This window comes from Ochotona princeps, chromosome 2, assembly GCF_030435755.1.
Source record: "Ochotona princeps isolate mOchPri1 chromosome 2, mOchPri1.hap1, whole genome shotgun sequence".
In the NCBI taxonomy this organism is placed as follows: domain Eukaryota; kingdom Metazoa; phylum Chordata; class Mammalia; order Lagomorpha; family Ochotonidae; genus Ochotona; species Ochotona princeps.
The window spans coordinates 50934620-50962364 of NC_080833.1; the positions used below are offsets into that span (position 1 = coordinate 50934620).

General features: G+C 44.8%; 1 protein-coding gene across 4 annotated transcripts in view; it reads left to right on the forward strand.

The window, feature by feature from the left end:
- The window catches only part of PATJ (PATJ crumbs cell polarity complex component), a 369444-nt gene extending 359821 nt beyond the window's left edge, over positions 1-9623 (forward strand). For 3 of the 4 annotated variants that reach the window (XM_058657334.1, XM_058657340.1, XM_058657346.1), the window contains 3 exons: positions 1216-1322; positions 4550-4673; positions 9399-9623. In XM_058657334.1, coding sequence (XP_058513317.1) covers positions 1216-1322; positions 4550-4673; positions 9399-9545 — 378 coding nt within the window. In that variant the 3' untranslated portion in view covers positions 9546-9623. The remainder of the gene's footprint in view (positions 1-1215; positions 1323-4549; positions 4674-9398) is intronic. The other variant, XM_058657354.1, reaches the window with a different exon arrangement.
- Positions 9624-27745: the final 18122 nt, after the last annotated feature.

Consider the following 27745-nt stretch of genomic DNA (forward strand, 5'->3'; position numbering starts at 1 on the left):
AAGGAGCTCAAGTCTCCCAGAGAATGGACACAATTCCAGGATAAGGCAGCTAGGCAGGCTTGAGCGATGCCTCATCCATCAGCGGAGAAGCGGGACTTGGGCACAGCATCCTAACTGTGGGACTCCATTCTTGGTTGTGAGATGACTGCCGCAGTACGCTGTGGTTCTTCCGTATGCTTCGCTCGTTATTTGCAGAATGCCAAGTAAAGGCTTGCATGCCACTGTTCTACGCCTTTGTTAAGGACCATCTGAAAGGCAAACCTGGAAAGCCCGTTCATTCTTTAACTCAGTTATTTACGGAACACCTACTGTATGCCTGGCGCTGTTCAACAGGATGAGCACACACAGTGGGCAGACTTCCCACCCTTGCATTCTAGCATGAAATGGGCAACAATCAATAAGACACATAAGGAAATAGTTCATTGCACAGCGTGTAAGATGGAAACAAGAAGCTGACAGGAAGGATGGGAAATGCTGGGCCAGAACATGGGTGTGGATGTTCAGCTGAAATGGCCAAAGAACGTGGCTTGGAGCACTGAAGTGAGGGGAAAGGGGCTGGTCAGGCGTATGGCCTGGGGATAGCATTCCAGGAAGAAGGCGTAGCAGTTTGAAAGCACCAGTGCAGGACTGCATCTGGCCTGTGGGACAAAGAGCCAGGGGACCAGGGTGCTGGGACAGAGACCTCCTAGGACAGACCACCTACATACAGATGGCTTGTCCAAGAGAATTTTAGTTTCAGTTTTAAGCCCAGGAGTGAAACAAACCACTCTGCTGTAACAAACAAATCTGCTATATTTGAACAAACCACTCCAGCTGTTCTAGACACCAAGAGCTAAAGCAGAACAGCTGGTGAGGACTGTTGTTGAAAAGATGATGGCTTTAAAGATGGACCAGTAGAATTGGAGGAAGATAGTGGATTGTGAGAGAAGGCAAGGATGAAGCCAGGATGGGTATGGAGCTGGAGCAGTCAAGTCGCAATAACCAGAGTCTGGGCTTGTTAGGATTGAGGGAGCAGCCAGGTGCCCCACTGCAGATGTCAGGTTGGGGGTCACCTGTGCGACTGGGCGGTTAAGTGAGAGGTGGCGCTAGACACAGGCCTGGGGATTATCATCACTTAGATGATACTTACATATCTGTGTAAAATGTTCATTTATTTGTAAAAACAGAAAGGGCCCTGCCTGATGATGAAATATGTTGTTCTGATTTTTCCTGCAGGTTGTGGCAGACACCAACATCAGTGCCATAGCTACTAAGCTTGAGAACATGTCTACAAGCCACCACCTTAGCTCGCCCGTGGCCGAGCACCATCCAGAGGGCTCAGAGTGAGTATGCTAGCTGCACAGGGCCCCTTCTGCTTGTGGCCAGCACTCCTGGAAACTCCCCTGGATGCTAAAGTGTGCTCCCTGAAGGAGAGGAGGGGAAAAGGTGCCTCGCTTTTTCTAGTTGCGAGAATCTCCCAGAAGGTGCCAAGCATTGCTTCTCTCCCAAGGCTCTGTCCTACCATGTGAGCTCTTCAGCAGGCCGTAACCGCACAGCCTGCACACGCTGCATCTGGTCACCTTGACCCAGGGCTGATGCCTTCATGCAAGGATGTCAGAGCCCAGATGCATCCCGCCTTATGGAGCATTGAACCATGATTCCGTAGTTGTCCATTCTGAAACTGCAGAGACCAAATCTTGTTACACTTGCTCAAGTGGTTTATTAAAACCTATCATGGCACTCAATAGTGATCATTAAGCTAGAGTTTCTCCAACTAGTGTATGCATAAGAATTATCCAAGAAGCTTCAAATAGGCCAATTCCCTGGACCCTTTCCCTAGAGATTCTGGTGAAGTGGCCCACAGTAGAGCCAAAGACCTAATTGTAACACATGTCCCAGGATGATTCTGCTGCAGGATGGTTCAACAGCACTGAGAAATGTTGTCTAAACCCATCCCTCGCAGTGCCAGCAGGGGCTCCGCGAATGCTGTGGCCTGGACTGGGTGTGCCCACAGCAGGGATCTCATGATTATAACCAGCCCCAGTGTGTCCCGCATAGGCCATCAACTTAGATGACATCTTAGAGTTTAATTTTTTTGTTGGGGAGAGATGAAATTAATCTCATTCTGCTTTATTCTTGCTCATTACAGGAGTAATGTAAGCCATTAAAATAGACAAGTGCACAAGTGTGTGGCATGTTAAAGGAACAACAATGACCTTTAGAGGAGGAGTGGTGTTCCTTACTCAGCCTTGGGGTAGATGTGCAGATAGAGGCCCTCATGGTCCTGATTGTTCTGCTGCAACCCCACAGCTCCTAGTGAGCTGAGAACCGGAGCATATAAAATCACTCAGCTCCTCAGTTGTTAACAGTAGAATCTTTAAAAAGAATAAAAAAACTGATTTTCTCTATAAAAGTTAAAACTAACTGGTTGAAAACGTTAGGATTTCGTGAGGCAAATGAAGGCCAGCGCCACCAGATGTTGCTAGTGAAGGAACATCACACATCACCCCAGTCTTGAAAAACAGCACACACTCTTGCCTGTCACTGGCACGGTTGCCAGCTCTCTAATGACTCAGTGGCCTTCAAGGAACTTGCTGAACAGCACAGCTGTAGCCATTCAGGTTCCCATTCCAACATCCTTGGAAATGGGGGCTGGGCTTGAGAAAGGAAAATGAAACAAATTTGTGCCTGGCCAGTAGGCCATGACTGAGGGTGCTGAATAAGGCCCCCAAGTGGGAATCGCAGGGGCGTACTCGTGACATCGTTATCACCGGCTGTGGGAAACCTTCATCATTAGTTCAACAGCCGTTTGCTGAGCGCCTCTGTGAGTTAGAAATGTAGGCAGTGGTACAGCCCAGTCATCTAGGAATCGCCAGAGTTGGCAAAGCAGACCTACAAACCCATAGCGATAAGGGCTGCTAAGTGTAGGAGAGCCGAGATCAGTGAGAAACCACAGAGCTGGGGCATAACTCAATCAGGACGCATTCTGAAACCATTCCTTCAGCTGAGGTGAGAAAGAATTGGAATAAGGGTGACATTCAAAACAGAGATACTCTGCACAGTCAGCAGTTACTAGGCACACGTGTTGTAAACAATCAATAAGCACATCAACAAACACTGCTAATCAGTCTGCACCAACTGCAGGTCAGCCCTCAAGTAACCCAGGCGAACCAAGGTAGGAGAGAGGGAAGAGCGTTCCAGTTAGACAGGACCACTTCTTCAGCGGTCGCTTATATCGCTTCTATCCCCGCTTGGCAAGGTTCTAACACAGGACTGTGTTGAGTCTGAGGCAGGTGGCTCTCCCAGATGTGCATGTTGCCACGAATCAGGTGATGCCAGTGGATGCAGACACGCTCATGGGACCTGCAGTCCCAGACTCCTGTGGACAGTAGCATTTGAAACGAAGAAACTAAGCTTAGATTAAAGGGACTAGGGCCCATGGGAGTGATTGCATTTTTAGCCATGTTGTTTCTATGAGAGAAGACTTCCACACTGAACGAAGCTTCGGCCATCTAAGTCGCACATGTGCAACAGAGTCCCTTGATCCCTCTCCCATCACTTTGGCTCTGCTCTTCCATCCTGGGTTACAGTTCTCAGCCGCACACTTATGATTGCGTGAATGGCAAGCACAGTGCAGGGGACATGCAGGAGTTTGTCATCTAGTAGAGGAGAAAAGTGGTTAAGGGATCACCATATGATTTAGTAAATGCCATACTGGAGAGCAGGGTCAGGTGCAGGTCCCCTTGGATCTCACCTCTGAGTGGAGGTGACAGTGCAGGTGTGCCCAGGGCATCCAGGAGGAGGAGCTGCACTGTCTTGAGCTCCAGGGCAGCCCTGACGACCAGCGGTCTCCCGCTACACTGACGTGGCCCTCTATACTCTCTTACATGCTTGGGTGTGCTTTAAACAACACATCTTAAAAATGCTACTTATTTATGTAAAATGGACAAATTTCACATACAGCACAACCCAGATATAGGAGCTCACTGATAACTTCCCACCCTATCTCCACTCCTGTCCCCATTCCCTACCCCCCTTCCTCCTTCATTCTTCCCACCCCCTAGTTTTTGCAATAGCATACATTCATTTCATTTTGCAATCACAGGTTGAACAGTCCATTCGGTAATGATACCAATACCTGTCAGGTGGAAACAGTAACAAGAATCAAAATAAAAATAGAACAGCACATCACAGAAGCTTACTATTCCTCATCTAAATGAAGGCTGCACACGATGATCAGATCCCAGGTGTCACTCACACCTGCGGATTCCTGTTAGGAGCCCTGTAACTGCATTCACGCGTTCCAGTGCATAGAAGCGTGCTTGGACGGCTTGGGCATCATGATTTTAACAAGACAGCAGCGGGGTTTGTTAAAGAGAAATCCCTGCAACATTAATCACTGGCATGGCATAGAGTGCTTTAATTCAGTTTCTAGTTGCTCTCTGAGAGCTTGATTTGAACATTGACCTTCGCAGTGTGAAAGTCTCTCTCAAATCTGTGTTCTTCCGTGAAGACGAAATTCCCTCTCGATATCTCTTCTTGAATTAAACAGCGTGCATTGTGTTTTCAGAACACCTCCACCTAAGATTATTACTTTGGAGAAAGGCTCTGAAGGATTGGGGTTTAGTATTGTAGGGGGTTATGGAAGTCCCCATGGAGACCTGCCAATTTATGTCAAGACTATATTTGCAAAGGTATTTTTTTTCCTTTTTACTGTACTTTTAAAAATCAAACCTAGGAGAGAATTTTTGAAAAGTGCTTGTCTTTGCATTACTTTGTATTTAACCTCAGCGTGTGCATGAATGCTTATTTCATTTGAAGATGACAGAAAATTCCCACACCAGATTAAGGAAACCAAGAGTTCTTTTCTTTTTTTTCTTTTTTTTTTGTTTTGTTTTGTTTTTATTATTATTGTATTTTTGACAATCTTTACATAGTTAATTACGGTAAAAAGGTTCAAGGGTTATAGGGAAGTGGGTAAGACTATTATTTCCATATTGTTTCCTTCATGTATCTGAGGTAAAGGGGGTTATTGAGGGAGAAGCCCCACCCAGTTTCCCACCCACCCCAAGTCCAAGAGTTCTTTTCTAACAGTGCAGGCACAAGTGTGATCTCAGGGCTCCGCTGCAGAAGTAGAAGCTCACAGATGGGGAACTGTCTGCCTACAGCAACACAGCACAGAGAGCAGGGCCGTGCTTCCTGTAAGCTGGCCTTAGCAGCGTTGTTCTGGGCTACAAAGAAGATGTGACTTTGGCTTGCTCCAGAGGGCCGTGGCAGGAAGTGCTACACCAGCTTCAGATCACATAGCATCCCTGGCACCTGTCCCGGGAAGCCTCAGGACACAGCGCCTTATGGCTATTTTCCCACGCCCCAGCCATGGCTGTAGGGCTTGACCCAAAAGCTTAGACCGAATACACAATGAAGTTATTTTTCACTAATGAAATCATTACTTTGAAGGCTTGAAGTCATGCTGCCCAGTCCCAGGCCTGCCTCCAGACAGCTCTCAGAGTTATTGCTTTTCACTTCGTTGTGGTTTTTTTTTTTTTTTTTTTAAGCTGGAGGTTAAATTTGTTGTAAATATTGAAAATTTCTGAGAAGTATTCAGTATTGACATGGCAATGTTTTTCTTCATTGATTTTATCTCTGTCATTGGTTTATAAATCGATCCAGTTGTCCCCTTCTGCTTTATTTGTCAAAGGAAGTATAGGTCCTCAAAGGAAGAAATGATAGGTTTCATCTCCTAGAAAATGGCAGCACCTTTAACACAAACTCGCTTTTGCCTCCTCACACCTTGTCGACTTGCTAAGGGGCCGCCCATGCCCTAACAAAACCCTGGAGCCATCTGGCATCTGCTTTGGGGCCATCCACGGCACCTTTATGTACCTGCTTGCATCTTGCCGGAGTGCCTGAAAAGGGCCTGGATAACTCCCAGACACTCGTGCTAGGCACAAGGGGAGAGAAGTGGCTTGGAAATCTCCCAAGGAATAGGGATGCTGCAGCCGGGGAATCTCCAAGGCAGATGAACTGTGTGCTGGCCAGCCTCCTGAGACACACTTAATGCCGTGAGGAGGAGTCAGCAGTATTCCTTTAAGTGCTTTATTACAGTTCATTTTTCAAAGCGAGCTGTGAGGAGCCCTCATTGTGCTTCTCTGAGGTAAGCTGCCCGCTGCAATGCTGGCATCCCTTAAGGGCGCTGTTCAAGACCTGGCTGTTTCATGTCCAGTCCAGCTCCCTGCTAATGACCTGGAGAAGCAGCAGGGGATGGTCCAAGTGCTTGGGCTCTCCTGTGTCCATGTAAACCAGAAGAGGCTCTTGGCTCTAGGCCTGCCCAGCCATAACCATTGTGACCATTTGGAGAGTGAACCAGCAGAGCCTCTCTTTGACCCTTTTGGTGTCCTAAGCTGCTCAATTAAGTTGGTGAATTGTGAGTTTTCCCCCCAAGAAATGGGAAGCACAGTATGCATTATGGGGTGTAGCAGTTGCAATCTGCTGTCAACAGGTAGGTAGTGGGGCACAGCCGGTTAACTGCAGCTTGGGACACCTACATCCCATAGTGCAGTGCCAGTTCCCATTCTAATCTAGCTTCCCCGTGACCCTGGGAAGGCAGGGGGTGATGTCCCAAGTACTTGGGTTACTGCCACCCTGTTGGGAGACTGCCGTTGAGTTCCTGGCTTCTGGCTTCGCTTGCTTGGCCCAGCCTCAGCTATTCCAGGTTATCTGGGGATGGAAAACTCCCCCATCCCTGCACTTTTCCCTCTTTCCTCCTTTCCTTTTCTCCCTCTCTGTCACTCTATCTTTTAATTATATGAATCTTTTTAAAAATTAAAAAAAAAAGCTATCTAGTTCTGCCATTGTCTTTCAATGTTTAGTTGGAAACTTCAGAACCAAAGCCTGCCTTAGATCTTAGCCCCTTCAGCAGCTCAGTTCCGCCCTAAACCAAGAAGGTATTGACCTAACAATGCAGGCGGCAAGGTTTCAAGCCTGCAAAGTGGGAAACAGTTTGCTTGTCGGAGCTTCCCCATTGTTGAATATACACACTGAGTCCCTTAAAAAAGCGTTGAGGATCGCCTATCCAGAGTGCTGGGAGCCAGAAGGGCTTCAGATTTTGTTGTTGTTTCTTTTTCAAAGATTTGTTTAATTTTTTTTAAGATTTATTTTGTTTTTATTGGAAAGAAAGATTTACAGAGAGGAAAGACAGAGATCTTCCGTACGCTGGTTCACTGCCCAAGTGGCCACAGCAACCAGCACCAGGAGCTTCTTCCGGGTCTCCTACATTTGTGCAGGGTCCCAAGACTTTAGACCATCCCCCCCCCCCCCCCCCCCGCATTCCCAGGCCACAAACAGGGAGCTGGAACAGAAAGGTCTGCCATATGCTGGTTCACTCTCCAAATGGCTCCAATGACCAGAGCTGAGGCAATCAAAAGCCAGGAACCCCTCTCAGGTCTCTAAGGCTTTGGGCCATCTTCCACAGCTTTCCCAGGCCATAGGCAGAGAGTTGAATGGGAAGCGAACCAGCCAAGACACAAACCAAGACATGAACCAGCACCCTTATAGGATGCTAGCACTTGCAAGCGAAGGATTAGCCAGTTGAGCTATCAAACCAGCAGAGCTGGAGTTTTCTACATGTGACCTCATACTGCACTCAGAAAGTTTCAAATGTTGGTCCATTTTGGATTTTTGATTTGGAGCTGCTCTCTATTTATAGCAAACACCCGTTTTATAGCATACGAGAGGCCAAGTCACCAGGTTAGGACCAAAGGGGAAGAGAGTCAGAGGTCTGAATTTGTTTTGTCCTTTCCCTTTTCAGTCCGTAAATGCCATTGATGAAGTGGGAGAATAAACACAAATCAATAATTACTAAGTAAGCACTGCAGTACCTACGATAGTGTGCAAACCTTAGGAAGTTGAAAAAATACTCTTATTTTGCATTACTAGAAATGAAAACTTGAATTAATTTATATAGATATCTGAGATTTTCTGAAGGCCTTAGAAATCATAGGGAATGAATATACTTTTTAAAGTTTTGTTTGATTTAAAAGCAGAATAATGGGCAGAAACAGAGACAGAGATCTTCCATCTGCTGGTGCACTCCCCAAATGCCTGCAATAGCCAGGGCAGGGGCAGGCCAAAGACAGGAACCCAATCCAAGTCTTCCCCGTGGGCGGCAGGAATCTAAGCCCTTGAGCCTTCACCTGCTACCTCCCAGGGCACAGGGTCGAAGCACAGCAGGGACCTGAGCCCAGGTCCTCAGACCTGCAATTGCAGGGGTTCCAGGTGGCATCTTAATAGCTGTGCCACGCAGGAGCCCCAACTTTTCTATGAAATATATTAAAATCAGTGTTACCTAGTAATTCTGACTTTCCCCACTAGACTTACTTGTTTGGTTCTACTTTAGTTTAGTTGACACATAACTTTCTTATGGAATTTGAGTGAAGGTGCAAGTTAACTTTGGCATTTCACTCCCAAGATAAATCTGCTTTAGTGCTCCTCAGTGAGCGTCCCTGCAGGAATCCCACCCTTTTGACAGGTTAGATAACTGCCCCAGCACCTCGGGTCCTCCGTGCCACAGGTGGACACCACTGGGCACGTTGGAAGCCTTTGGCGGGGCTTCCGAGTAAATCAGACAGCAGCTCCTTCTCTCTACAGGTTAGCTTCTTTGGGAGAATTTCCGGTACTGGCTTCTCAAGGGGCTGTGCTTGTCACCCCAACAGCTGGAGACACCTCCTACAAATACCTTTCTAGGTCTTTTCTCCCCTTTCAGTCAGAAATGTTTTTTAGTAATAGCCTGACATTTTTAAGTAGTCTGCTTCAGAATGAAAGAAACCCCAAGTTTCACTTGCTTTGTCCCTTTTTGCAGAACTATGCAGGACTGAATATAAAATGAAAGTAGCCATTTTTAGAGCTGTTCTACTTTGATAGGCATATATGTAAGAATCAGCTTTATCAAGATATAATCCACAAGCCCCACAATTTGCCCATTTAAAGGCCACGTGCATCTTCAATAGCTCGCCCTGGTGATAGCTTAACAGTGCAACAGGAACTCTAACTGCTGGTCGTATTTGGCAATAAGACTAAAGCCAGGTTCAATACTATCAGCCTCTTTTGTTTTATATGGCAGTTCCACTAACTTGACGTGAAATGACATTCAGTTCTATTTAATACTGAATACTGAAATGAAATTCTATTTGCATAAAAAGAATTGTAAGCATCGGTACATTTCTTTTGGTATGTTTTCTGCGATTCATAATTATAGTGACTGTTCAGTCATTATGAAGCAAAGAGCACAGCCTTGGAAAAAAATGGATACTTTTTAAAGTTACTCTCTTAATATGCATAGCAGAAATCAATTAGAAGCTTTAATATTGATTTAGTGTCAACTACTTTGCCTCAAGTTAAACCCACATGTGTCTTGTTTGCAGGGAGCAGCTGCAGATGACGGCCGATTAAAGCGAGGTGATCAGATTTTAGCTGTTAATGGCGAGACTCTGGAAGGTGTTACTCATGAGCAAGCTGTCGCCATCCTAAAACACCAGAGAGGGGCTGTAACCTTGACTGTGCTGTCGTGAGCTTCAAACCCTCATCACAGGATAGCTGTCTAGAACATTCATTGGTCTGCTGTTTCCTTTTGGAAGAAAGAGAGAAAATATATATATATATCCATTAGAAGATGAAGTTCTGGGTGGAGATGGAGAACAGTCGGTGGTTCCACTTGGTTCTTCACGTCTCATCGTCTCTGCTCAGGAGAGATGGGCTGAGGTTTCCATGTCTCCTCAAACAGAAAATCACCTGACTCGTGTTTCTCACCTTCTGTCACTTCTTCATGAGGTTGCTCTCTAAAACTGGAATGAGTATTTGTTTTACATTCAACATTGGTATTTTCCAACTGGTGATAATTGATTCTGATTGTATTTGCTAAAACTAGAGTTAACAACCTCTCATTCCTTATACGGCCCTCCCCCATCCCGTAATTATGCCGAGGCTTAACAGCAACCTCAGATTTCACCCAGTGAACAAAAACAAATGTTAAGCAACTTGTCATCTCACCCATGATTTACTTACGCTAATTGTCTCTTCAAGTAAGCCAGAGAACATTAGCAGTGTAATTAACTTACCCGTGATTCCCGGGATGAAATCCCATACTCTCCTATGGGAAATTACTGTGTTGCTCTCAGTGTGACTTATAGTCAAATCAGTCTCAACTTCATTTCTCTGATTAGATCTGTGTATGTTTGTCATTGATGATTTTGATGAGTCAATTTGCACGCTGTGATCGCCTTAGAATTCTAAAAGGCTTTCTAATTGTTCTCTGAGCCACCGAAATGTTGTACCCTGGAGCAAATGCACCTCGTTCTTAACACGGACACTAGCCTCCTACTCTGAGTGCTGATCCTGCTGAACCCATGTGCCAGTTCAGAAGCTCGTGCTGAGTAAACGGCATCGCTGCAGGCAGGCATCATCCCCATTTCCACTTTAAATGAGGAGCTGGCAGCCCCACCAGCACCCTGCCCTGCCCTACAGTCAGAAGTCGCTGTGGCCTTGGTTGGGCAGAGCAGAGAGAGACGTGTCTGATGGGCCTCCCCTTTGCTCCCAGGCCCACAAGGCCAGCAGCACAGGTTGCAGTGTGCCAGTGTTAGGATGATGTTTCCAGGGTTCTTGCTGGAATTTTCCATGCCAAGAATGCACCTACAGTAGAACATGGAAGAATACTTTTAACGTGGGGGAAAAATGGAAATGTACGAAAATACCTTTAACGTTGATTATGGACATTGTTATTCACATATTAGCAAAGAAGCTGGGAAGTGCTTCTCAGTGAATGTTACAGGGTCCTCTGTGAGAAAAGAAGGGAACACTGAAGGATGAGGCCAAGGGTCAGGGCAAGGAGCAGCTCAGCACCTTCCAGCCACAACACGGTGCGGAGAGACGTCAGCCATTTCCAAAACTTAATGGGCTCCGATTTAAGATGTTAGTAAGCAGAGATTTTTAACTGAGAATTATCTCTGAATAGACACAATCACAAAGTGCATTAACTCTCGTTGGAATATTTTGTGGCTATTCCAAATATATAGAGTGCCTAAGTTTTATGTTGAAAATGTCTTTTGTGACTGGGGTTAAGCTTCTGAATAAACACATGGCTTTTGAAATTTCTAACTCTACCCAAGATGTGGGTTGTTAGCTTCTCATCCTCCAGGGCTTGAGGAGTTACCAGCCCGTGGATGTTCTGTGTTAATTGTAGCTTCAAGAACATTTTAGACACGAAGGATCAGATGAAGTCCAAATAAAACTTGAAAAATGTACCTTTTAAATACACACACACACACATATAATAATTTTGCAATGTGATTCTGCTTGACTTTGAAGGAATGGCCATTAAAAACACATTTTGAATGAATTTGTTGTCGTGTTTCTTCATTTGCTATCCTTTTAGGTCATGCTACTGACAGTCTGTTAATAAGTGTTGCTTTAACATCTTAGTACAGTTGTTTGGCAGGTGAGGGAGGACAGAACATCAGCCCACAGGCTCTCCGAGACCTGTGAAATCATTTGAATGGCCATCCCAAGGCAACTGCAGGAAGGACCCAACATTCAGCCACCATAGAATGGGCTGATTTTTAGGTAGATCATTTTCCATGGCCAGCAAATGGATATGGATATCCAAATGGCCCCTGGCAGAAACAAGCTGCCCACCCCTGCCGAACTAGCGTTTGTCCTGGATCTTGGTTCTGTCTCTGCATGACTAATGAATCACCTGCTGGAAAGACTTTTTTTGCATCAGAACATGCAGCCTGAGTGGATGTGAAGACGGGATTTAGGGAGAGAAGGAATTCTTGTGTAGCCACACATATGGTTTTGGCTTTCTTGCTTGGGCCAGTTAAGTATAATGATGACAGTAACTAAGTGCAGTTAGCACAAGAGGGAAGAAAACCATAACAATGAAAACCAATAACTGTTTTGTCTAAAGTGTTTCCAAAGATTCTAAATAAATGTAATTGTCTGCACCTGATATTTGTTTTTTTCTTGAGCCTTTTGTTCCCTAGTAGGAAAAAGAAATCCACTTTTTTTTCAAGGGTTTTCATCATTTTGTTAAAATCTGGAATCCGTTGAGTGCTGTCATGTGTATTAGCTGCCAGCTGTGGTGTTGGGCATCATAGAAAGTGCTCTATGAAAGATGGAGCATGACGGCTTCAAGGGTGAATCTTGGCATCACCCTGCCTAAGGTTTGAGTCCAGTGGACTCAGTAACTCCATTACCTGTCCAAGTCCTTTAGTGTTTCATCACATTGTGCTGTAGTGTCCCTGAGTGGAAGAGTAGGGACTTCCAAGCCCTGGAATGATTAAAACCCAAGTACAACATTTAGTGCAATACCCAGCTCATTAAAACTCTAGAATTTAAATATAAAAAATAACCATCTTACCCCATTTTTGGAAGTGATATGTTTAAAGATTTATTTGTTTTTATTGGAAAGATCAGATTTATGGAGAGAAGGAGACAGAGAGATCTTCCATCTGCTGGTTCACCCCCCAAATGGCTGCAACAGTCAGAGCTGAGATTATACGAAGCTAGGAACCAGGAGCTTCTTCAAGGTCTCCCATGAAGTACAGGGTCCCAAGGCTTGGGTCATCCTCTACTGTTTTCCCAGGCCACTAACCACTATCATTACGAGAGCCCAGCATTTGCAAGATGAGGATCCAGCCAAATTAAAAGCACATATCTCTGGGCCTGGTGGCGAGGCCTAGTGACTAAAGTCCTCGCTTGAATGCACTGGTTCTAATCCCAGTGACGCCACTTCCCATCCAGCTCCCTGCCTGTGACCTGGGAAAGCAGTAGAGGATGGCCCAAGACCTTCGGTTCCTGCACCCATGTAGGAGACCCAGATGAGGATCCTGGCTTCTGGCTTCAGATTGGCTCAGCTTTGGCTGTTGCAGTCACTTGGGGAGTGAAACATCAGACGGAAGATCTTCCTCTCTGTCTCTCCTCCTCTCTGTATATCCGGCTTTCCAATAATAATAAATCTTTAAAAAAAAATTTTTTTTTCTTTTCATTGCAAAGCTAGATATACAGAGAGGAGAAGAGACAGAGAGGAAGATCTTCCGTCCAATGATTCACTCCCCAAGTGAGCCGCAACGGGCCGATGTGCGCCGATCCGATGCCGGGACCAGGAACCTCTTCCGGGTCTCCCACGTGGGTGCAGGGTCCCAATGCATTGGGCCGTCCTCTCCTGCTTTCCCAGGCCACAAGCAGGGAGCTGGATGGGAAGCGGAGCTGCTGGGATTAGAACCGGCGCCCATATGGGATCCCGGGGCGTTCAAGGCGAGGACTTTAGCCGCTAGGCCACGCCGCCGGGCCCAGAAAAAATCTTAAAAAAAAAAAACAAACATTTTTGAGGCCAGTGTTGTGGCATAGCTGGTAAAGCTGCTACCTGTAGTGCCACCATCCCATAATGGCAGCTGTTCCACTTCCAGTCCAGCTCCCAGTTCGTGGCATGGGAAAACAAACAGAAGATGGTCCAAGTGTTTTTTTTTTTGCTTTATCCACGTAGGAGACACAGAAGAAACTTCTGGCTCCTGACATTTAGCTAGTCCAGCTCTGGCCATTGTATCCATTTAGGGAGTGAACCAGCAGATGGAAGATCTCTTTATGTTTCTGTAACTCTGTCTTTCAAACAAGAAAATTAAGAAAAAAATACATACCTCTGAACTGTTGTTTCAAATCAAGTGACAGAGTGTGCCTCTCATTACAACAGTGTGGGCTTGAAAAGTGGGGGTCATGCATGGATGACAGTTCTAATCCCAGCAACCCCACTTCCCATCCAGCTCCCTGCTTGTGGCCTGGGAAAGCAGTCGAGGACGGCCCAAAATCTTGGGAGCCTGCATCCTTGTGGGAGATCTGGATGAAGTTTCTGGCTCCTGGCTTCAGATCAGCTCAGCTATGGTCATTGCGGTCACCTGGGGAATGAGCCATTGGACAGAAGACCTTCCTCTCTGTCTCTCCTCTGCATATCTGACTTTGCAATAAAAATAAATAAATCATGTTAAAAAAAAAAATGGAGGCCATGCGAGCTAAAGCAGCTACTGCGGGGAGGGTCTCAGTGCGGATCCTGGGAGGCAGCAGGCGTTGGTGTGAATGGTTGGGTCCCTGCCAGGCACATAGGCAACTCCTGAATTCTGGGAAAGTGAACCAGCAGATAAAATGTCTCTCCCTGTGTTTACTCTGCTTTAAAAAACAAAAACAGGGCCCTAGTGGCTAAAGTCCTCGCCTTTCATCTACCGGGATCCCATATGGGCACCTCTTTGTGTCCCAGCTACTCCATTTCCCTTCCAGCTCCCTGCTTGTGACCTAGGAAAGCAGTCAAGGATGGCCCAAAGCCTTGGAACCTTGCACCCACATGGGAGACCTGGAAGAAGCTCCTGGCTCCTGGCGTTGGATAGGCTCAGCTCCAGCTGTTGTGGCCACTTTGGGAATGAATCAATGGGTGGAAGATTTTTGTCTCTTATCTCTGTAAAATATGACTTTTCAATAAAAATAAATGTCTTTTTCTTAAAAAGCAAAAAGTAGCAGAGCAGAAGGAAGGGTTTCCACCACCAGCGGTGCCATGGAGACACATCTAGTTTAGAACCAGGCAGGACATTTCACTGCTAGCAGCTCTTTGGCAAGAAAATTTAACGTGGCAGAAACCTTAGTTGCAAGAAATGCAAGCTGTTGCCTTTAGACCAGCCACGGTTCCCAGCAGCCCCTCCCCGCTACTCAGGCCAAGCCCAGCCATTATCTCAGAAGCTGGCCTGCACTCCACCCTAATTTTATTGGAAAGGCAGATTTACAAAGAAAGAGAGAGGTCTTTCATCTGCTGATTCACTCCCCAAATAGCTGCAATGGTCAGGGCTGAGCTGATCTGACACCAAAGGCCAAAAGCCACTTCTGGGTCTCACATGTGGGTGCAGGATCCCAAGGATTTGGACCACCCTCTACTGCTTTCCCAGGCCACAAGCACGGAACTGGATTGGACTTTTTTTTTTTATAAAGATTTATTCATTTTATTACAGCCAGATATACACAGAGGAGAGACAGAGAGGAAGATCTTCCGTCCAATGATTCACTCCCCAAGTGAGCCGCAACGGGCCGATGCACATCGATCCGAAGCCGGGAACCTGGAACCTCCTCCGGGTCTCCCACACGGGTGCAGTGTCCCAATGCATTGGGCCGTCCTCGACTGCTTTCCCAGGCCACAAGCAGAGAGCTGGATGGGAAGTGGAGCTGCCGGGATTAGAACCGGCGCCCATATGGGATCCCGGGGCTTTCAAGGTGAGGACTTTAGCCACTAGGCCACACCGCCGGGCCCTGGATTGGACTTTCTATGTACTGGCCTCACAGCACAAATGGCCCCAACAGGCGCGAGCTGGCCAGGCCTAAGTCAAAAATTTCATCTGGGTTTCCCACATGGGTATAGGAGTCCAAGGCTTTGTTCCATCTTTCAATGCTTTCCATGCTGCAATGTGAGCCCTGTTTGAGATTGTTCTTGTGTTATGGGGTGCAGCCAGTGATTGCCAGCACCCCTTGACTGGGCAAATGGATTGTGGCTGTGTCCCCAACCTGTTCTGAAGGTGGGGCCTAACAGCAATGGAATGTTAATTCGATCCTCAGCCACTCCCCCCTGCCCACTTGTGACACACCTATCATCTGAGAGGGGCTGGAATTGCATTACCACTCCCCTCACAAGCCCCTTAAAAGGCCCATGAAGCAGGGACTCACTCTCTCTCTGGCCAGGTGCTTCCATTACTCTGGCACCTCGACCCTTGGCTGATCCCGGACATGTCCCCTGAGCATGGTCTCTGTGTACTGCTTAGATGGGACAATGGATATACAATGTTATTTCTGGTTTGTCTGCTGTCAGGAGTTCCAGGAGAGGTGTGGCCTGGCAGTAGTGGAATGTGGGCAGAGACCCAGGGAAAGCTAAATGTCTGCAGCTTTGTAACTGTGTCTTGGTTCTTTGTGGCATGTCTCTTAGGATAACTCTTACTGTTGGAATCTGGGATATAGGTCTTCAGCTTAAAGGATGGACTTAAGGGTAATGACCATTTGTTCCTCTTGGGGTTATGTTTGGTTGGATTATGATTTGTTGGATTGCCATATGGACTTGTGATTTGCTATTTCTAGTGTGCTCTATTATCCCCAAGCTTGGTTAATAAAGACTCCTTAATAAACTTTAGACATGTCTGGTGTGTTCTCACTCACACCGCTAACACTTGCATTCAGTTAAATTGCTTGTGATCAGTTTAATCCTTTCAAAACTTGTTTTTCAGCTTTCTTAGGGTGGGACTAGTGGAGCTTTAACTTGGAGATAACTTAGAGATAACTATTTTAAAATTATATTATTATGATTATTATGATGATTATTATTGGAAAGTCAGATATACAGAGAGGAGAGACAGAAGATCTTCCGTGTGTTGATTCATTCTCAAAGCAACCGCAACAGTTGGAGCTGAGCCAGTCCAAAGCCAGGAGCCTCTTCCGGGTCTCCCACGCGGGTGCAGGGTCCCAAGGCTTTGGGCCATTCTCCACTGATTTCCCAGGCCACAAGCAGAGAGCTGGATGAGAAGCAGGGTCACCGGGATTAGTTAGAACCATCGCCCATATAGGATCCCAGCCCGTGCAAGGCAAGGACTTTAGTTGCTAGGCTACTGCGGGCCCCAGAGCCAACTTTAAATTGGTTCCATTATCAAGGGCTCCCACTTGGGTTGCAGGGACCCAACTAGCATGTGTTGCATCCCAAGGCGAGCATGGGCAGGGACCTGCAGCCAGGAGCCGGGGCCAGGCACAGTGGTACAGCATGTGGCACCTTAACTGACAGGCCAGACCTTCAGGAAGTGCCTGCTGGTGGTTCTTCTGTCCCCAAACCCTGTCCTGCAGGCTCTTGCCCTCTGGGCCTTCCTGAACTTGGAACTCTCTTTCCTCCCCTCGCAGAACTCCACCCTCCTGAGTCTAGCCTGGGAATTGCCTCCAGGCATTAGACTGGGAGGCCTTCTTTGATCCTTGTCTTTCAGGATCAAAATCTTGTTCTGCCTAGCATCTAACATCTGACAATCTCTGTTCCGCATAGTATTTCAAGTTTCCTAGTTGCTGAAGCAGGAGGGCCGTTCCCATGGCACTTCATCCTTCGGGCAGAAAGACGCAAATGCCCTTTATTGTTGATCTAATCAAAAGGACTTCTGCTAGCTTTCTCACAACACGATTATTCCGTGTTCTGTAAGCATTGTACACTGACAAAATGCTGTGCTAACAAGCTTCTTGGTTTCTCCCAACATCTAGGATTTCCAACCCATTTGAATTGATGCTTGGTCCTTCCCCAGCCCTTGCTGATGTCTGCACCTGCCCAGGTGATCTAGGTAGGAGACCCCTTCTAAGGAATATCATGGTCAGGGTCAGAGCCACCACCTTTTGGGGGTTAAGCACTGTCAGGAGCCATGCACTATAGCCACACTGAAGCCATTTTGAATATAGACCTATGGGACAGTGGAAAACCCCCGGTTGGCTAGATGCTTGGGAAAGAAGTTATGAAACTAATCACACGCTTAGCTTCAATTGTTCCTAGCAACTGTTTCAGAATGTGATTGATGCTGTACTTACCAACATCTTGTTACTGATTACCTATGCTATTGTCGATATGTTGGTTACTATTGTTGATATGGTGGCTGCTCAAGAACAATCGGTCTTGAGACCATGGCTTGCGTCCCAGCTTCTCTTTCCCTGAGCCTTAGTTACTGAAGAATATAAAAACCCTCAGTTGAAATCAATAAACTGACAGCTTGATCAGACCTACTGTCTTGCTGTCCATTCTTTGTGTCTCTTGTCCCTTCATTCTCTCCTAGGTGGCTGCGACCCCGTTGACTGTCCTGCTGGACAGGACAAATTGGCGCCCAACGTGGATGTGTGCAGACCACCGACAGAGAGAACGCCGTGCCATCATTCATGGAGAGGCCTCTCGTGGTGTCGAAAGGAACACCGGTTGAGCAGTTTCACGGTTGACCCGCCGGAAGTCGAGCTCGTGGGAAATATTCACGGCGCAAATCTTACGGAGCCAAGGTAAGATGGGACAAGCATTCTCATAACATGACCTATTCTTGCAAGGTCTTATAGATTCATTCAAGACACGAGGAATTAGGGTGAAAAAGAAAGACCTCAAAACCTTTTTGGATTTTGTTGGTCTGATTTGTTCCTGGCATCCCCAGGACGGTTCTATTGATGAGAAAACTTGGTGTAGAGTAGGTGATTGTTTTAAAGATTATTATGAAGTTTTTGGACCTGAGAAAATTCCTGTTACGGCTTTTAATTATTGGATTTTGATTTATGATATTTTAAAGATTAAGTCTCAGCATCCAGATTTACAGGATCTGGCTTTTGAGGGAGAACAATCTCTTAAAAAGAGTCACTCTCGGCTGTCCACACCTATCCCCTCACCTTCCCCAGGTTCTCGACCATCTTCTGTCATTATAGATATTGAGGCAGAGTCCAGTGCCAAGCCCCTTGATCAATCTGCCCCAGAAACTATACGCTCTCAGATTAATAGTCATTCACGACACCTCTCACCCACCTCCACCTTATGCTTCAGAAGCAGCAGCTCCTTCAGCCCCTGCCTCATTACTAGAAGAGGAACCTGTAATAGAACCCCGTAAGAGTGAGGCTTCAGATCTCCCCAAGAAGAGTGTAATATGCTGCCCTGTTATTCAGACCCCTGCACGAGGTGGTGGACACCACGCCACGAACATCAACCACTGCAGTTTAAAGTTCTAAAAAATATTAAGCAAGCAGTGAAAGATTATGGCACTCAGACACCTTTTACCTTTGCCCTTATTGAGTCCTTTTCAGGCATGCATCTCCCACTTCTTTACCCAACCCCTTAGCTGAGAGAGACAGGGTAAGATAAGCCACTTAAGGTTTATTAAAAAAAAAAAAAAAGAAAGAAAAAAGAAAGAAAAAAAAGAAAAAGAAAAAGAAAAGAAAAACATGTTCTGTAACTTGACGTAACAAAAGTAATCTGATAAAGAGTGATCCAAATCCACTGTTAAATTAACTTAAAGCATGAGATGAACCTACATGTGCTTGTTTTATAAAATATCTCCAGGTTAAGGTATTTTGAAGAAGAGTCTGGAAGTTGCAACAGGTTTGAGAGTTATATATCTCTGTTTCGACATGTTTGGTGTTTGTGCTTATGTTTGTTTTGTCAATATTCTTGGTGTTCTATTATTTTTGTCCGGACAAAACTAAATTTTGTTTTAATATTCTTTCTCCAGTTGTGTCTTTGTCTTGAATTGTTAAGTTGTTGTTCTTGTTCTGAATTGGTGCGTGTGTGACTGACTGACAGACAAGATGGGACGGACCATGACTAACCCCTTTTCTCTCTCCTGGTAAATAATTTTAGAGAGGTCTAACAAATTTAACAGGACCTGGCCAGACCGGACTCCCCACCTCCACTGAAAAAAAATTTGTGTGTCATTTTCTTGCTGTTTGGTCTTCAGTTTATAGTGTTGTCCTGGCATTGATTAAGTTTAACATACAGTATTCAACATGTTCAGTTAAATGCTAAAGGTACTTTTTGTTTAACTCATTTAGACCTCTAAATTCTTCAGAGTTTTAAACCAAATCTCATGACTTTGGGGGTTCCAGTAGGATCCCTGGAACTCTCAAAGATTGAGATAAAATTTAAATAATGTACTTGTCATTTAAAATAATTTGGATTATAATCTCACAATATTACAAAATTATGCTAAATTTATTGCATCGTATATGCTATTAAAATAGAAGAGCATTTATGTTCATTGGTCAAAATGTTTCCTACTCATGAAATCGATCCAGATTGTAAATTACTTGTGTTCTTACTTACAAGGAAATATGTGAGATTTTGCCTTGCAGGAGAACAGCGAATTCTTTAAAGATGTATAGTAAAATTGGTCATAATGTGTATATTTTCTGAATGTTTGCCTTTAAAACAATGGAGTTGAAGTCTGATTCTTTGTGAAAATCAGTGTTTTAACATCTTCTTTTAAGTAATTTTCATCTTATTGATAACCAAACCTGCTAACTAACTTCAGTAAATTCCAAGGTAGTCTCTCAAGACAACAGCTAAATTTAAGTTTTTTCAGCTCTCTTGACTTCAATAAAACAGAAGTTTAGGGGAAGCTCCAGGCCTATCAGCCATAAAACAAGGAAGGGACATGTTTGGAGTCTGCCCTTTGAAGAATTTGGGACTTTGACTTTGTCCCTGTTGTGGTGATTCTTATCTGCCTTCATTTTAAAAGGGAAAAATTTCCAAATCAGCTAGAAGAAGACTGAAAAAACTTCTCTTTCCCAGTTTTGAGGAGGATTTGTGCTAAAATGTGTTTCCATGAATTAGGAGAAATGATTGAAAATTGCTTAAAGCCATTGTATTTAAAAGTTGGTATGCTTTTATTAAGAAAATGTTTTAAGAAAAGTTGAGGAATGAATCTTGTAAGCTTTGCGTATAATTGGCTATAATTTTAAAGATACTATTGCAACATTGTGTAAGTCTTTAACATTAATACCTAATACATGCTGATGTTAAAATTGATATCTGTGTTCAAAAAAAAAGTTTTTGAAGTGTGCATACATAGCAATGCTAGTAAATACCTAAAAATAAAAATATCTTCAATTGTGAAAACTGTTAAAAAATGTAAGCACTGAAAAAAAAAAAAAGAAGAAATTGAAGCATTGACCTTTAGGTAGTCTCTGTTCAATGGGTGGCTTTGTCAATTGTCTATCCAGCTTCAGTAAGCTCTATTCTTGTTCCAAACTTTGAGTTTGTTACAGTTCTTAAACAGCTAAGAGATGATTTTATGCACTAATTCCCATGTTTAAGGTTATATCTCCCTTTTGGTGACTGACTAAGGAAATATACATTTTGTTTTTCAGTTAGATAATCCCTTGTGTTCTGTATATTGTCTTTGTTAAATTCTCATGATTTAAAAGAACTGTGTTTAAGGGTATTTTCTGGTATGTATTTACTTTAAAATGTTTGGGTGATCATTTATAAGTGATAAAAAAAAATTTTTTTTTTTGATGTATTGCTGTTTGAATCAGTCTGATTAAATGAATGGATATTATAATGAGGAATCTTTGATCAGATACTTTAAGAACTCTTGGCATATTTAATAGGTTTAACTCTTCTGGTTCTGGAATTTTTAAATAGGCCCCTAGTAGTCTCAAAGTCAGAAGAATGTGTTTCAAAGGTTGCATCTTTCGGTTAGTGAAATTAATTATAGAACAGATAATTGATTAGATCTGTTAAAAAAAAAATGGTGGGGGAGGAGGCAATTGCAGAAAAGACATTGGGAAACCTTGCCAGTGGGGAGCCAGGACAGCTAAGTCTAAAAAGTACAAGAGTGTGTAAAATCCAACAGGTGGTATCACAGAGCTAAACATAGATACTTTGTTTTCTAGGATTCCAGCAAGCCTATTGTATCCATTAAAGCTAAAGTTTAATTGTAAACTATAGGTATGGTTTATTCAGATTAGTAAGAGCAAAATATAACTCTAAACAATTAGTAACTTTAACACACTTAACAGAATTCTTAAGTAGCTGTTACAAAAGCTGTTTTGTTTTATGTGTGTTATCTGATATGCATGTGCATGTTTATGAATGAAAATTGCTAAGCTAAATCCTTTTTAAAAATTATGTATAGATGCATAATTAGGCTCTTAGAGAGTCATGTCTGTTACTGTTTTCTTAGGACCTACAAGATCTGTTCAGCTCAATAGTTCTACATGATTTTAAATGGACTTACTGCTAGCGTACAGTTTCAAGATTGGCCATGGGAGCCCAAAATCCTCATAAGCTAGATGGAAAATATATGGGTATATGTATGCAAGTGTTTAATGATAATTCAGATGTCAGAGAATGTTAAAATGCTCCAACATGGGAAACAGCTCTTACAGCAGACTCATAGACTGTCATTTTTAAGAAGCACTCAGTGGCCTCAGAATCAGCCCAAAAGGCATTCTGATCTGACAGGAGAGCCAGCAAGAGAGCAAGCATATCAGTGTGGAAAGCCAGGACACTACCACTAAGAGTGTCCCTCCGTGAAAGAGCTCAGTGGTCCACGCCCCAGTGCAAAGAAGCAACCACCGAGGATGGTTGTGCTCTTCTCTCAATGGAGGAGAGAACTTCCACTTTGTGTGTTGCCAGGTCTGATGGGGTTGTTGTTGATTCAAGAGGCTTCCACAGCCTAAACATTGCGTGTCTGGAGCCTCAGGTGATAACTGACGTCACATATAAGAGTGCTAATTTGTTAAATCCACTAGAGTCACTGTGTACACTGGCTTCCCATGCAGGACTGTATATTCAGTCATAGTAAAATTAATAGTACACCTTGCTGTATTTTAGTATAAAGATTTATCATCTCAGTTTTTTATTATGTCTGAATATTTAACTCTTTTGCTCTAAGAAGTCAGCTTGCATTTACCTGTCCTGTGATGGTCTTATATCCTGATGCTGTATGCTAATCCTTGCATTGTTACTGTGCCTTCTGATTGATCTAGGTTAGCAATTTTATGCAGCTAAAAGAAGTTTCATGTATTCCATTGAGCTCATTGAATATGTTCCAAAATTTGAGACTTCAAGGAGTTAATTTAGACAGATGTAAATCTAGTCCACAGTCTTAAATTAAATTTTATTCTGACAAAGATTGAAACCTAACAATTCTTTTACATCTAAGTTCTGAAGCTCAAGTATTCAAACTGCTAACCGAACTCACAACCTGCTAGGCTGGGAAAGTTAACTATGTTATGTCTTGTTATTTAGACTTCAAGAAAGAGAAACCTTTCAAGTGCCAGAATGTACATCGAACATCTGATGACTTCTGCCTTCTATCAGGAACCACTAGATGGATCCCCTATAGCTGCTCTTACCCAACGGCGCCCCCCTCTCAGCAGGAAGTAGTTAAGAACAGATGACGGCATCCCTTTTCCCTAAAAGCAGCTGGGGTCCATTTCTCTGTTTGGAAATGTAGGAGCTAGATGGGATAATGGGCAGTTAGGGTCTCCGGTTCCTGGTAAAACTGTCTTGTGTACATGTAACAATGTTAGTGTTATGAGATTCTTGAATGTTAGTATTTTCAACAATACTTGTACATTGTTAAGTATGTCTTTTTGAATTTCACCAGTCAGCTACTCCCCAATATACCATCATATTTGTGTCACTCCAGTAAAAGTCCACAATATTTTGGCCAGAGTGATAGAAATCAATCAATACCTCCAGGGACAATGGTCTAGTGCCTTCCTAAATTTCACCAGTTAGCCACCAGTATAATTAAAGTAAATGAGACCCGAGTTCCACTCATGTCAGGAGAAGTTATTCTAAATGGCATTAAACTGGCAGCTTGCATGTTCAAGGAATGGAGCAGGATTATGGCCTTAGAAACCTTGATGGTTGCTGCACTAGTAGTTGCCATGCTCTTCCTGTACTGCATGCACAAACAGCAGGCCTGGGAGCAAGTTGTCATTGGACAAGCCATGATGGCACTGGCTGTGGAAAATCCTAGCGCTCAAGTTTGGCTGAGCATGATGTGTTAATAGGTGATCAGAGACGGATAAGATCTGACGGGACTCCCAAGTGATAACCCCCCACATCATGCCATGCGGCTCCAGTCTTCAAAGAGGCTTGTCTAATATAATGGGGCACAGCCTTTGCCAGATAAGTGTTTAGCCAATGACGGGCACCTTTCTGATACCCCATCAACCTAAGACAGGGAGCCCTGGATGACTGGCAGGGCTGCCCAGAGACAGGTAAGAGCTGAGGGTCCCTCAGAATGAACCTAAGACAGGCAGCGCTTATCTTGCTTCACAAACCTTTCTCTTTTCACCGCTTTCATTGATATATAGAAAAAAGGGGGAGATGTCAGGAGCCATGCACTATAGCCACACTGAAGCCATTTTGAATATAGACCTATGGGACAGTGGAAAACCCCCGGTTGGCTAGATGCTTGGGAAAGAAGTTATGAAACTAATCACACGCTTAGCTTCAATTGTTCCTAGCAACTGTTTCAGAATGTGATTGATGCTGTACTTACCAACATCTTGTTACTGATTACCTATGCTATTGTCGATATGTTGGTTACTATTGTTGATATGGTGGCTGCTCAAGAACAATCGGTCTTGAGACCATGGCTTGCGTCCCAGCTTCTCTTTCCCTGAGCCTTAGTTACTGAAGAATATAAAAACCCTCAGTTGAAATCAATAAACTGACAGCTTGATCAGACCTACTGTCTTGCTGTCCATTCTTTGTGTCTCTTGTCCCTTCATTCTCTCCTAGGTGGCTGCGACCCCGTTGACTGTCCTGCTGGACAGGACAAAGCACTCCATATGAGAACACTGGTTCAATTCCACTTCATGTTAATACGCTTGGGAAGGCAGAGGAAATGCCCCGTGTGACCCAGAACTGGCTGTTGCAGCCACAGGGGGAGAGAACCAGAAGATAAAAGATCTGTCTCTCCACGTCACATTGCCTTTCCAATAAATCTTAAGAAAAAGAAATACCACCCACTTGTCTTGGAGGATCAAGGAACACTTCCTTTTCCTTTTAGCATTGGCTTTTTGTTGTTGTTGTTGTCGTTGTTAAGATTTACTTGGTTGGGGCCTGGCGCTGTGACAAGCAGCTAAGTCCTCGCCTTGATCGCACTGGGATCCCATATAGGTGCTGCGTCACATCCCTATTTCTTTACTGCCTTTCAGCTCTCTACTTGGGCCCCGAGACCCTGAACTAGTGTGGGAGACCTAGCAGAAACTCCTGGCTCTTAGTTTCTGATTAGCTCATCTCTGCCCTTTGTAACCATTTGTGTTGCAGGGTGCGAGCAAGATCACACCAGACATGTCTAAGGCTTATTAAGGAGTCTTTATTAATCAAGCTTGAAGACAACAGAGCACAATAGCAAATTATAAGTCCATACAGCAATCCACCTAATCATAATCCAACCAATCATAATCCCAAAAGAAACAAATGGTCATCATTCTTAAGTCCATCCATTAAGCTGAAGACCTATGTCCCAGCTTCCCCAACAATATATGTTATCCTAAGAGACATGCAACAAATAACCTGGACACACTCACAAAGAACCAAGACACAGTTACAAAGCTGCAGACATTGACCCTTCCCTGGATTCTCCGCCCACATTCTACTACTGCCAGGCCTCACCCCTCCTGGAACTCCAGATAGTACACAGACCAGAAACAACTTTATTATAACCATTGTCTCATCTAAGCAGCACACAGGGACCATGCTCAGGGGATTACCTGTCCTGGGTCAGCCAAGAGTCAAGGTGCCAGAGTAATGGAAGCACCTGGCCAGAGAGAGAGTGAGAGACCCTGCTTCATGGGCCTTTTAAAGGGGCTTGTGAGGGGAGTGGTTACACACAACACAATACCGTCCCCTCTCAGTTGATAGGTGAGTCACAGGTGGGCAGGAGCAAATACCTAAGTGTTGTGGGCTAAGGAATTGATTAGTGCTCGTTAGGATGGGCAGGAACAGGAACTGGGCTTGTAACTAAAAATACCTAGACTAATTGGACTTGCAATATCCTGGCTAATTTAGGATGTGGGGGAAGTGGTTGAGGATGGAATTACTATTCCATTGCTGTTAGGACCCACCTTCAGGACAGAGGTTGGGGGACACAGCCAAATTTCATTTGCCCACTGTCAGTGGGTGCTGGCTATCACAGGCCGCACCCCATAACATTTGGAGAGTAAACCAGCAAACGGAAAAATCTTTCTCTGTAAATCTGATCTGCTTTTCCAATAGAAGTAAAACTTTAAAAAAAAAAAAAAAAGTAGGGGGCAGGGAGCAGCTGGAATTTGACCTGATGTTATAGGCACTGGTTTTACCTTCTACATCACAATGTCTGTCCCTAGAATCAGATTTCTAGAAATGGCAGCAATGGGTCCAGAATGGTAGCCTAGTAGCTAAAGTCCTGACCTTGCATGAGCTAGCATCCCATTTGGTCATCAATTCTAATCCCGGCGACCCTACTTCCCATCAGTTCCCTGCCTGTGGCCTGGGAAAGCAATGGGGGACGGCCCAAAGCCTTGGAACCCTACACCTGCGTGGGAGACCTGGGTCAGGCTCCAGGCTCCGGGCTTCTGTCACCTAGCTTCAGATCAGCGCAGCTCTGGCCATTGTGGCTACTTTGAGAGTGAATCCATAGAGAGAAGATCTTCCTCTTTGTATATCTGACTTTCGAATAAAAATAAAATAAATCTTGGGCCCAGTGCAAAAGCCTAGCAGTTAAAGTCTTCACCTTGAATGCGCTGGAATCCCCTATGGGCACTGGTTCTAATCCCGGCGGCCCTGCTTCCCATCCAGCTCCCTGTGTGTGGCCTGGGAAAGCAATTGAGGACGGCCCAATGCATTGGGACTCTGCACTGGCATGGAAGACTCAGAAGAAGATCCTGGCTCCTGGCTTCAAATTGGCTCAGCTCTACCCATTGCGGCCTCTTGGGGAGTGAACCATTGGACGGAAGATCTTCCTCTCTGTTTCTCCTCCTCTCTGTATATCTACCTTTCCAATAAAAATAAACAAATTTTGAAAAATAAAATAAAACAAATCTTAAAGAATAAACGAAGTGGCAGTACTGGTGTCCCATATGCCTCACCCTGCATGGTCTTCCCTGGCACCTACAACCCTGACCAGAGTACCTCATTGGTTTACTCATCGTTATCAGCCACAGCTCATAGGCTATGTTAAGGTTCACACCATGTGATGGGTAGCCTTTTTTTTTTAAATTTTTATAAATTTATTTTATTGCAAAGGCAGATACACAGAGTGAAGAAAATACACAGACAAAGACCTTCTGTTCATTCTGGTTCAGAAGTGGCTACAGAGGCTGGAGCTGAGCTGATCTAAAATCAGGAGCCAGGAGCTTCTTCCGGGTCTCCCACACGGGTGCAGGGTCCCAAGTCTTTGGGCTATCCTCAACTGCTTTCCCAGGCCACAAGCAGGGAGCTGGATGGGAAGTGGAGCAGCTGGGACACAAGCCTGCATCGATATGGGATCCCAGTGGTTGTAAAGGAAGGATTTAGCTACTAGGCTATTGAGCCAGGGACAGGGGAGGGGGGAAATATTTACATATTTTTGGGCCCAGCACTGTAGCCTAATGGCTGAAGTCCTCACTTTGCATGTGCCAGGATCCCATATGGGCGCCGGTTCTAATTCCTGCAGCTCCACTTCCCATCCAGCTCCCTGCTTGTGGCCTGGGAAAGCAGTCGAGGACAGCCCAATGCATTGGGACCCTGCACCCGCGTGGGAGACCCGGAAGAGGTTCCTGGTTCTGTAAGGCACCCCAACAGGGAAAACCTTACTGTCTGTCTCGAGAGAGTGAGTTTCCCCAGTGACCACCGAAGACGAGACTTGATGCAAAAGCAGGAGGCTTTATTCGATCACCAGCGCGCTGGGGCCGGGGCCAGTTCCTCACGCAGGAGACTGGGCACACCGACCTTGAGTCATTTTACTGCCTTCTTTTTAAAAGCTAAAATCACAGGCAGGGAAGGGGCCAACATGGTTAGGGGCTTTCCGGTTGCCTCTCTCAGTTCTTCATCGTGCTGCTCCTCCCGGTCGTGGGATGCATTTCTTAGTTCTTTCATGAGATGCCTTTCTTAGTTCCTTATTGTGCCTCTCCTTTCTGATAGCTAGCTGACCTTTTGAAATTGTTGCAGTTCTCGGGAAGGGGTCAGCTGCATCCTATTTATCTTGGGCTCAAGGCTTAATCCAGA